At 31.4% G+C, this 12,603-nt stretch overlaps 3 protein-coding genes across 3 annotated transcripts; all 3 read left to right on the forward strand.

Moving 5' to 3' along the window:
• The first annotated feature begins 471 nt into the window (after positions 1-471).
• Positions 472-1,479, forward strand: LOC104720342 (uncharacterized). The gene has a single exon (XM_010438260.2). It carries the CDS (start codon positions 588-590, stop codon positions 1,431-1,433), a length of 846 nt encoding a protein of 281 aa, XP_010436562.1. The 5' UTR covers positions 472-587; the 3' UTR covers positions 1,434-1,479.
• Positions 1,480-2,986: 1,507 nt separating this feature from the next.
• On the forward strand, positions 2,987-3,775 carry LOC147936052 (protein SRC2-like). Its single transcript, XM_087468265.1, has one exon. It carries the CDS (start codon positions 3,063-3,065, stop codon positions 3,693-3,695), a length of 633 nt encoding a protein of 210 aa, XP_087324391.1. The 5' UTR covers positions 2,987-3,062; the 3' UTR covers positions 3,696-3,775.
• Positions 3,776-7,551: 3,776 nt separating this feature from the next.
• On the forward strand, positions 7,552-9,158 carry LOC104718817 (uncharacterized). The gene has a single exon (XM_087470634.1). The coding sequence runs from the start codon at positions 7,587-7,589 to the stop codon at positions 8,922-8,924; it is 1,338 nt and encodes a 445-aa protein (XP_087326760.1). The 5' UTR covers positions 7,552-7,586; the 3' UTR covers positions 8,925-9,158.
• The last annotated feature ends 3,445 nt before the right edge of the window (positions 9,159-12,603 follow it).

A 12,603-nucleotide genomic window follows, 5' to 3' on the forward strand; every position in this document is an offset into this window, starting at 1 on the left:
ATAGCTAAATTAAGGTAGTAAAAGTTTTAGGTTTTTACCACGACAGCTGTCCTATTAGGCTTTAAAAACTGTGAAAGGTTTTACAGCCCAACCAAATCACCTTCATTGAGTTTAACCAATATCAAGATATATAGAGATGTGTCAGAATTTAAGACTCCCCTAAACTTAACCAATTTTCATTATTGATTGTCTAGCTGTATCTGATTTTTAAATTTACTCATTTAATTATATATTAAATTTTCTTTTTTGACATAATAAAATGTAAAGTTTCATTGAAACTAATAAATTTTTCCTGATGAGTCATATTTTAATACTTCCAATACAGGTAGTTATATCTACTACAAGTAGTAATGAAAATTATATACATATGGTATTAAATGGGTTATCAACTTTTAATAGTTCATTGTGATGTCACTGTATTTCTTAAATTTTTGGCTTTTTGAAGACTAATTTTTATCTCCCATTTACATAATTTTTAAAATTAGATTATTTAATTTCCTATATGTAGTCTATCTTATCATTTTGGTTTTACATTATATATAAGTTGAACTTACAAAGTTAACAAAAGTTAAGTTCTCATTATAGTCATGGCAAATCTAACTCTAGAACTCAACATTAGATCTGCAAGCAACCTTGTAAATGTCAATCTCATCACAAAGATGAATGTTTACGTCAACATCACCATTCATGACGAAAATTCCCGAAAGAAACAAAAGGCAAAAACCAATGTCGATCGCTCCCGTGGATCTAACCCGGTTTGGTATCACCCAGTCAAATTTTCTGTCAGTGAGAGATTGGTGTATGATGATCGTTTGACACTCGTCATGAGACTGATATCTCGTGGATACCTAGGCAACAAAGATATCGGAAGAGTTAGCATCCCATTACTTGAACTTTTGAATTCAGTTAACCCGCCAACTAACGAAGCTGGTAATAGCCAAGAGATGAAACTGATGATTTATCAGGTGAGAACCCCGTCAGGTAAACGGTCAGGGACTTTAACTTTCTCATACCGGTTTAAACCAGATTTACCGGCGATCATTAACCAGAGTTCTGTTCCACCACCGTATCAAATCGCACATCCACCACAATCGCCAATTGAGTTTCCTAAGTTGTCTCAGCCGCGGGATTTTCTAAAACATCCTTTTGCTTCCGGATCAAGCAAGGGTCATCTTCCAGTATCCTACGGTGCTGTGGAGACGGAGGAAGCTGATCAATCTAAGAGCCACGCGCCACCACCAGCTAGCCACCAAGGATATGGACGGTATGGTTATGCGTCGCCGTCACCGGTGGGATATGGATACGCAAGTCCGTCGTATCAGCACCCGAAGGAGACTGGGCTTGGAATTGGAATTGGATTGGGAGCTGGGCTTTTGGGTGGGCTGGTGATGGGTGATATAGTGTCTGATGTCGCAAACTGCTTTGATGATTAATTTGTTTTCTCTAAACAATTTTTTTTAAAAATTATTGTGTCTAGTATATATATATATATATATATATATATATATATTTGTCTTCTATATTTTGTTTTATTTACATTTTTCTTGGCATGGATTAATAAAAAATAATTGTGAGACTCTACCAAAAAAATAAAAAATAATTGTGAGAGACTTTAGGGAAAACTTGATAAATGACAAAAACAAAAAACAAACAAAATTTTTTTACCTGCTACATGTCAATTGTTGCCAAAGAGATTTTACTAAAGTCCATTTAGTAATTTGAATAATAGAAAATACGCATCCTCCTATTATGTTGAAACCACAAAAATAAATTAGCCGAAAAATATTGCAAACTGTCATATTGCTTCGTATGAAAATATACCATTATCAACACTTTCGTATGTCTTCAACATCTTCAAAATGTACCCTACATGTAGTTGCGCCACATTTTTGCCCTTATGATAATTTTTATACTCAACTATTAATTTACTAGCCTCATATTTTTCTAAAAATTTAAATACATTGAAAACATCAAATGTCCTCAATCCTACCATAGAATATATGGTGTCAAGTAAAAACGTATAGGCCTCCATATTACTAACAAAGTGATCTAACATTTTATTTTGTGTGAAAAAACCCTTGTGTATATCAATATAATTTTATTTATTGAATTTCCCTTGAAACTAAATCTGTATATATTTCTTTGTTTTCTTTCTTTTGAATTTATATGATGTAGAAAGTACATTTATTACATGTATTTTTGTACATTCATCCAAATCTTTATTTTCATAACTATTGAAATCAATGCATCGAATTTTATGCTTTTTCAATTCATAAATGACAAAAAATAATTTAAACTTGCTACTCACTTATTATTTCCTTCCATCAATAATCACTCAATTCCTACAAAACAACAAACCATAAGCACAAAACATAACATATTTTTGTAAAAAATCACATGTCCATGTCATTGGTCTCAAGCTATTAATATTATAATCATATGCTTAAAATGTAAAAACGTCATTCAATCTTCACTGTAAACAGATAAAAACACGGATCTACATTGCCCGAGTCAGAGCTCGCTGATAAATTCTGACCGTCTATGAAACAAAATCATGACCATTAATTTTAATCATTTGGATGTTATTGGAAAATGCGATTTTTGTATCTATGAAGCGCGATCATAGCTGGTCCATTAGCGTATCATACTACTAGAAATTGGATTTTTTTTAATCTACTAAAATGATTGATTTATATATAACTTAATCCGAGATTAGGGGAAACAATTATAGTTGATATTCTATTTTTTTTAATAAATCAGTTAATTATATGTTCCATTACGCAAAAATGTTTCATTCTTATGCTTTTCACATAATCACATCCCCAAAAAAGTTGGAAGTAGAATTGACCAAGTCCTTTTAACGTGTTTATTTTCCTTTTTCTATTTCATTTTTTTATTAGGTCTTTCTACGTTTGTTACGTTAGTTGTTAATTCTGCAACCCATAGATATAGGAACCGCATCCCTGAAGGGGAAGTAATCAAATTTACAAAAAAACAGTGGAACTTCTTTATAAACTAAAGTCTGATAAACTAATATCATCTTTGCGTGGAAGCTCGAAGTCATGGCAAATCTCACCCTAGAGCTTAACATCAACTCCGCAAGTGATCTTAAGCATGTCGACTACATCACAAAGATGAACGTTTACACCGTCATAACCCTTGAAGGCGACAAACACCAAAAGAAACAGAAGGTGAAAACTGCTGTTGATCGCTCTGGTGAATCCAACCCTAATTGGAATCACGCTATCAAAATTTTTGTCAACGAGAGATTACCCCTTGAAGGTCGTTTGACACTCGTCGTGAGATTGTTCTCCAAACGAATCCTCGGTGATAAAGATATTGGTAGTATTGAAGTCTCGCTACTTGATCTCTTGCGCTTACATACGCAGTCAACTAGTGGTAACAACCATGGCATGAGGTTTGTGACGTATCAGGTGAAAACTAGGTCGAAGAAACTGAAAGGTCATTTGACTTTCTCGTACCGGTTCAATGGGGCACTTGTTCAGTCTGGTAACGGTTACCACCAGGTGCCAACGTGGGCTATTCCGAGTCAGCATGTGTATGGACCTTATGGTTGCATACCGCCTCCACCGCCACCGGATTATGGATACGTAGGTCTGCCGACGAATTATGAAGCAAGGCTACAAAATATTGTTGATTTTGTTAATATAATTAATATTGCTAATGGCAATTAAATAATATTGTTCATCAATAATGGACAATTTAAGATTTGTGTCTTCAAATGTTGGTTGAAAATGAAAATTTTTATTAGTAAGTTAAGTTTTACTAAGCTTTGCTTTTGCTTAATCAATATATACAATAAAAGAAATAAAAGAAAGACTTTAACTTTAAAAATTTTGCTGTAGAGAATTTGACTGTACATGTTTTGACTGTAGAAACTTTAACTGTTAAAATTTAATTGGTAACAAACATTTTTAAAACTGTAGTTGTTACTTTTATTATTAAAATATATTGAAATGATGATTTAATGATGATAATGAAAAAAATTATTATTGAAATGAGTCTTAAAAGAAAGAGAAAAAAATAAGAATAATTCATTTATAAAAATAAAAGATATAAAATCTATATATAAACTTGTGTAGAGCTTTTAAATATAATGGAAGGGAAAAAAATAAAGATTTTCTATTTATTTAATTTTAAAGCCTGCTTTAAAAAATCTGAGAAAACAAAGAAGAAAAAAAAAAGTGGTTTACAAAACTTTTAAAAAAATAAAAGTAAAAAAAGTCTGATTGGCAAATTAATGACTGTCACGGCTTTATTTTTTTTTTAAGTCTTAAAAGTCTTGTGCCAATCGGGGCCTATGTGTTAAAAAAAGAAAAAGAAGGGGAGATTTTTTTCTGGGAATGACATATCATAGTTTTTAAGAGGTGCCATATCAATTAAAATGTGTAATCAATAACATTATAATGATTAATACACATCAGATTTTATTTAGCACTTAAAAATCAGTATTTATCCAGCTGTAATTTAATACAGTAAATAAATAAAAATAAAACCCAAGATGGTGCAGTATTAAAGTTTACGGTTTCACAGGTTTAACCGCAACAATTGTAGTTGAAGAGTTTATGGAAAGATGCCCTGCTTAAGGTTTCAAGCCATATTAGAACAGTTGAAAATGTGCCATTTGCACAAGATTTGAAACTGAATGACTAGCGGATACGACGAAGTTTAAACAAAAAAGAAAATAAAATAAATGTAATATATATATTTATATAAATATAAAAACACAAAAATATATTTATGAAAATATGATTATAGTGGAAAATATAAATTAAATTTCAAATAATCATTAAATAGTTATTTAAAATTAAACAAATAAATTATGAATTTAAACACAAATAATTATTCATATTGGGAGATTAAAGCTAAGGAATTATTACTGTTTGAGAATTATCACATATATATATATATATATATATACAGATAGGGTTTGATATAATCTACAACAATATATATTTCAGTAGAATCTGCAAATATATATCATAAGGAATTATTAGTAAAAAATATTTATATAGCTTTATTTATTTGTATGTGATTTTCCTTTATTTTTTGTATGTACCACCCGTTTATCTACAACCGCAGATGCTTACGGAAATAAGTTTATGAAATTTAACGATTTGGAGAGGTTTGGAGAGGTATAACCAAATGAGATGATACTTTTTTTGGTGTTTTCTTGTTCAATAATATTTTTAATTTTATTGTCTATTTTAAAAATCTTAAACATACATATTTTATTTCATGTTGTATTGTGTTGTGATAGTTTCTTGAGACAAATACTATCAAGAAATTTCAAGACTATGTTAAAATGCTTGATATTTAGTTTTTAAGAATGATGATGATGGAGTGAAAGGCACATAATTCTGTGAGAATAATAATCTTAGTTACTCTTCAAACTTTTATAAACGTGTCTGTTGTTCTAATGATAAGTTTTAAATTGAATTTCTCTATAATAATTTATAATAAAAAAATTAAATTTAAATAAATTAAAATCTATAGAATTATTCCCACAGTGCAATCCATGTATTTATCTTGTAATAATAACACATTAACACTTGGTCCAAACCTTTATTTTGTATGCAATTTTTTTTTAGTTTATTTTTTAAAGAGGTGATTAAAGGCAAAATAGTCCTAAAATAATCATCAGTTGTAAAAAGTAGAAGAAAAATACACATATAGCAAAAAAAGTATGTCTATATGCAATACTTCCCAGCCAAAGTGGGTGTGTATGCAATTTACTCTATTATAGATGTCACGATTTATCTGTCATGACTATAATATCCTCATATATATATATATATATATTTATATATTATTTATGTATGTCACAATTTACATTTCATTATAGACTATAAATTAATTTTGTATTTCTTTCAACGTCCAGAGTCTATCATCAGGGAAAGAAGAGATTGAAGAATTCAAGAAAGTTATAGAAGATTTCAAGAAAGGTTTATCAGTTGCAAATTTACAGCTTCGCGAAGCCGAGTCCCAAGTGGTAACCGATAATTACGATGAAGCCATCATTCGGATGAAATATGCAGTTATAAATCCTCTGGCTCGTAGAGACAATCTAGACCTTTTCGTGTTCAAAGAGCCACCTTATAAAGTTTACGAACAGTTTATTCTTTCTAGCCAACTCGCATCTGCTGTCATGACGATGATCCAGCGTCTTGAGAATTTTATATAGCTTAAGAAACTACCTATATATGTATGATTCAGTTGCTTGATATATACCGAGAATTTAAATGAGGATAAAAAGTCTATCATATGCATATTCTTAATTTCATGCGTGATTGAATTTACGTCGTCTCCTCCATGTATCGTATCTACTATAAGCATAATTAACGTATATACATCCGTTGAAGCTACAGCAAAAAAAAACTATATGTAACGAAAATTAAGTTGTCGAATGACAGCTAATATTAGAATGCCAAACCTTACATATGTGCATGTATTTTAATATTAATCTTTCTTTTTGTTTCTATGGAACTTAATTGTCTTATAACTGATGTTGTGTTTGATAGTGGGAAACCACTCGCAAGAGACTACTATATATGTTTCTTTTCCTCACGTCTTGGATTGGATATGATAGACAACAGGTATCCATGTACCAATGTCCATTCCACATATCTAGCATTGGAACTTCACAGTTGATTTTGAACTTCATACTTTTTTTTTTTACATATAAGAAAATATATATGTTGTCTATTTGGAGCGTCACTTTTTCAGTTAAAAATTGTTGTCTCTGATTTGCCTGCTTGAAGATTTTGAATGTTGTTCCATTTATTTTTGTCGATCTGCCCTTTCACTCTAGCCATTTGATACATAGTTATATTAAATTGTGCAAGCTATTCTCGATTTATAAAATGGATCAACTGTTTATTACGTGAGCAGCATGAACCATAAGTGTTATTGCATCAAATTTTGGTAAATAGTAACACTAAATCGTTTTGACCAACATGAGTTACAAAATAAACAATGTCACTATACGTGTAAGCATTGACTAGCGAATTATCAAAAAAAGCATTGACTTCGCTAAATCGGATATTACTTTGTCCGTACATAATCCTGTTTGCCCAAGTTGATTTAGCTATTTTATTGTTTTTTTTTTTCTTTTAGCCGTGAGTCTTCCATGTTATCTTAAAACATTATCAAATATGTAACTTGAAATAGTATATAGATAGTTTTGACGTGAGAAGCAAAGTTGTTAGGTGAATGAGAAAAGGATTAAAATCAGTCTATATTCTAAAATTTGATATAGAATTATAAAGTGCCAATTATAAATGATGTCGAATTACAAGAATTTGAACTAAATAAACTATAATTCTTCTATTTGGATAATTAAAAGAATTTGATAAGATTTTTTCTTGCGTGTTATAATATAATATATACTTTACGACATGGTCAGTATGATGTATATAAACTAAAAGGTGATGACTCACGAAATGACATCCATGTTATTTTCAATAATTTTGTAATTTAAGAAAATGTCCACACATAGATTGTATATAAATATATTCGTCTAGTTGACATTTGCCAAGATAGAACAAAACGATACTCTCTTGAAAATGTCTTCATCCCCACAGTTGCAAACAGCCATGGAGAACCCAACTCTTGAGCTCAAAATCGTATCAGCTAGTGACATCAACCATATAGATGCCCCAGACAAAATGGACGTATACGCCGTCATTACAATCAACGGCGACACAACTCATCAAAAACGAGCGGCCAAAACTCCCATTGATTACGACGGTGGCTCCAACCCGACGTGGAATCACACCGTTAAGTTCTCGGTCAACGAGAGAGAAGCCACCGAAGGCCTATTGACTATAACGGTCAAGCTATTTAGCTATTGGCTACAAGGTGACAATGACCTTTATTTGGGAGAAGTCAACCTCTCGGTTCAGGAGCTTCTTGCCTCAAATCCGATCCCACCGTTTACTAACGGTAACATCAACAAGATGAAGTCAATGGCTCGCCCTATCAAAGCCACAGAAGAAAGTATCAAAGCAACACTAAGCCTTTTATACCGGTTTAAACCTGTGCCGGTCGAGGAATGTGATCCCCCATCACCGGTTTATTCGCCATCCATCGGTAAACCCGTTTACCGGAACCTGGATCCAGGAACATTAGGTCAGCCTCTTGTATTTTCCCCTCGGTTTCAATCCACCACGACTAAAATGATCCTAGAGCTCGTAATAAAATACGCCAAGAACATCGAAGATGTCAACGCCTTCTCGTCCATGGACGTATACGCTTCGGTTGCTATCCTTAAGGACAGAAAAGTTAAGGATAGGATCAATACCCCTGTCGCTTTCTCCGCTTATACAAACCCAAAGTGGAATCAAATGATTAAGTTTTCTGTCGATGAGAAGTTAGCTCAAGAAGGGCGTTTGACGCTCCTCGTGGAATTGATGAGTCACCGGCCTTTCCTTGGTGATAAGGAAATCGGATTTCTGAGACTTCCCATGCAACAGTTATTGGGCTCAAATCCACCTTATCCGTTGACCAACATTGGTGATGCTAACGGTATGAAGTTGGAGACGCACGCTTTGACGGGTCCTTATGGCAAAAAAGGTGTCTTGAGCTTCACGTATAGGTTTCTTGCGGAGCAAGTTAATATCCCACCACCATCCACACCACGCCAACCATACATTATGTATGTACCGGTTTCGCCTCAGTCATACCCGTCATCGGATCAGATTCAGGTGACCTCGAGTTATGTGTCTGTTCAACCGGGTGCTAATTCTGGGCCAAGCAACGGTCTAGTACCAATATATATGCCGCCAACATATCAGTCACATGGATACCAACAATATTCACCAAGGAAGTCGAAATCACAGCTTCAACAGTCACCACGACAGTCGCAGCTTCAACCGTTGCCTATGCAGCCGCTTCCTCAGTAACTACCGGATACAAAATCATATGGATACCAACAGGCAACAATCCTTGGGGGCTTCCCTTTATAAGCATAATGTGTCGCACCCGTGTTACATTTAGTGCATGCAAAATTAAATCTTCTTGATTGTTATTCAGATTGTTAAGTGCATTTGAACAATTAACATTTCCCTTAAAAATAAAAAAGTGTGTGTGTAAAATCATTAGTTAATTTAAGGATTGCACAAGAGCATCTCCAACCCACTTCTATTTTTGCTTCAATACTCTATTTTAGAGTAAAATTTTTCATCTATAAACATTGAGAATTTGTTAAAATAACCCTTTTGAGATATCCTTTTTCAAAAATACCCTATTTTTTGGTCATTTTTATTTTTGCCCTCTTTTAATTTTTAATGATCATTTTACCTTTATATGAAAAATATTTTATTCAACAAAAAGAAAAACAAAATTTTTCCCACCAAAAGAATTTCCGACATATTTTCCCGCCAAAATTTTTTTGATAAAAACTTTTGACAAAAAAAATTTCCGCCAAAAATTTTCCCGCCAAAATTTTGTTACAAAGTATTTAAAAGGTTTTGTAAAGTAGAAACCTCATAAAAACCTTATAAACACTTTGTAAACGCTTTTTAAAGAGTTTTAAAATGTTTTAGAAGGTTTTTTAAATACCTTTTAAATGCTTTTACAAGGTTTTTATAAGGTTTTTAAAAGGTTTTTAAACACCTTGTAAACGCTTTTACAAAGTTTTTAAAAGCGTTTACAAGGTTTTGAAAAGGTTTTTAAACACCTTGTAAACGGATTTACAAGGTTTTTGAAAGCGTTTGCAATGTTTTTAAAAGGTATAAATTTCAAAAATTTGGCAGGAAAAAATATTTTTTGACGGGAAAAATTTTCGATTTTTGGCGGGAATTTTTATTTATTTTAGTGACTGTACATTCTTGTTGTCATTAAAAGAAAGAGTAATTTGGTCATTTTATACATAAAGATTAGTAGTTTTAAAAATGGTCAACATGAAGGGGTATTTTTAAAAAGGACATGGAAAATGGGGTATTTTTGAAAATTCCCCTATTTTTCATTATATAATAGAGTTAAACTTTTTTTTAATTACAAACTAGTCCTTTAAATTAAGGAAATATATAGTTTTAATAGCTAATAATATAACATAATTTTTAAATTAATTAATAAATACTTTTGTTTTGGAATTTTATAATTAGATAAAAAAAGAAAATTTTAATTTTTCATTTATCTGCAAACATTATTATTTACATAAGTGTTCTGTAAGTAAATGGGTTAATTTCAAGTTTTATAAGTAAAAAGTATTAATACTAGAATAAAATAAATATATCTATTAGGAACATTTATTTTTAGTGAAAAAATAGAAGAATATATTGTAGTAGAAAACACTTCTATTGTAGAGTTACTCTATGTTAGAGAAAAAATAAGAAAATACATTGATCTAGGTGGACTTTTTGTTTCCAGCTGTGCTTATCAATATTGTAAGTAGAGTAGTGGATATTTTGTTTATAGTATATTTCATTTCATTAGAATATACCCCATAAAATAAATTCCGAATATCTTAGAGATTGTTTCGTTTCTTCTCTTTAGGTGTCGATTGGTTCGCCCGCTACCTCCCGCAAACGCTGCGTTTGCGTGTGGTAGCGGTTTTTAGTGATTGGTATCAATCACACAAATTGCTTCCAATCGCTTCCAACTGCTTAAAATCACTGAATTCCAAAAGCTACTTTCCGCAAGCGTTTGCTTTTGCGGTTGCAATAATGAAATATTGTTTTATATATCTTCCACCTAACCTTTTTATCCATTAAAGATGGGAGAAAATGAAATACGGATACAATTGAGGAGATTAGAAAATAAACAATTATACAAGAAAATAAAATTCCAATTAACAATAACTCGGAAAACAATAATCCGAAAAATTTGATGTAAATTTAATGACACATCGGACATAAGTTCAAAAAAATCTAAATAAAGAAAACATTTCATCCGAAATTTAAGAAAATAAGATTATTTGTGAAAAATAATAAAACAACTCACCAATGACTCTTCTCAACTCAAAATCAATTGGCAATGATGGGGAGGTCCTACCCTTTATATATTATTCAATTCCATTTATATATGTGGGATCTTTTTACCACAGTTGCAAAGCCTTTGCTTCAACGTGGGATAACACCGGACTGGAATCGCACTCTCCGATCTCTGTTCCCTCGCAGGCTCAGTCTCACCGAGTCCACTCTCCTCCGAATCAGCTTCCAATCAGTCATTTACCATATTTGGAGAGAACGTAATGGTCGTAAACACCAACAAGGGAGCATCTCACCCCAAGTCTTGGCTCAACGTGTCATTAAGATCATCTCGCGCCGCCACACGTCCCTCAATTATGACTCCGATTTAAAATACGGTGGTTTAGCTCAAGGCTGGTCTCAAATAAACCACCTATAAATTTTGAGCGACACCATGTTTTTGTTTAGGTCCTAGGCCTCATGTCTCTGGTGTGAGAGATTTCCGATTATGGTCTTACCTATGCTCTGCTTCTTAAACTGCATGTACATATGAGTTCATCCTTCTTAATTGAAGAAAATAAAGAACCCATTAATGTGGCAAAAGTAGATTTTTCTTGTATGGATTTGGTTTATGGGCAAATGTTTGATACAAAGGAACACCTAGAAACACGGTTGAAGATACAAACCATGGTACAAAGATTTGATTATTTTGTTTATAAATTATTAAATCCATACCAAAAACTATTAATTGTCAAGCGTGTTATTTTTAAAACAAACAAATAAAGTTTAAAAACAAATAAAAAATAAAGTTTTTTTTTGGACTGTAAAAAAAGTTTAGTCCAGCAAGAGAAATAAAGTTTTAAAACAAATAAAAAACAAATTCTTTTTTGGACTGTAAAAAAGGTTTAGGAGAGACTTTTGTTTTTGCTTTTTTATTTTTATTTTCTATTTCAATTTTTTGTTTTTATTTTGATCATCTATTTCAATTTTTTTTTATTAAATAACAAGATTGGACTTTTAGTAATTGAAACATAATATTGTGTAATTCTAGTTATGACTTATGAGAGAGAGTCAATCCAGCATTTTTTTCCAAATTTGAGTCAATTTAATCTATTTTCATTATTAAATAACGTAAATAATATCAAACGAACTCGTATTTAGCTTAAAAAACCCCCTATTATGGCAAAGTAACCTTTTTTTTTGTAAGATTTACATAATTAAATTCTTGCCATTTAAATAAATATTAAAATTAAAATTTATTATTTGTAATATCCAAAAACAAACATAAAATAATTCTAAAAGATATTAGTATCTATAATTTAAATAATTAAGAAAACTTTAACTTGCTAAAAATGTAAATTCTCTAAAATACACAAAATATTTTAGTTTGATATCAAATGAGTTCACGAGAGGTGCTACACCAATTCTAACCGGTACCAAACACAAAAATACAATCCATCTAATATTATAAGATGTAAATATTACTAAAAACATATTAAAACATGTATAAAAGATACATTGATACAACATATATTTTCTAATAATTATTGAAAAATTGTTTCACGATATACTATAGGTTAAAATCTAGTTAATTGAGTAGAATGTTGATGTATAGTCATAGACAGAGCCGTCGCTGAATATTTATGCGCCGCAAGCCCAAATAGAACAAATG

This window comes from Camelina sativa, chromosome 10, assembly GCF_030686135.1.
Source record: "Camelina sativa cultivar CO46 ecotype springtype chromosome 10, ASM3068613v1".
NCBI classification, from domain to species: Eukaryota; Viridiplantae; Streptophyta; class Magnoliopsida; order Brassicales; family Brassicaceae; genus Camelina; species Camelina sativa.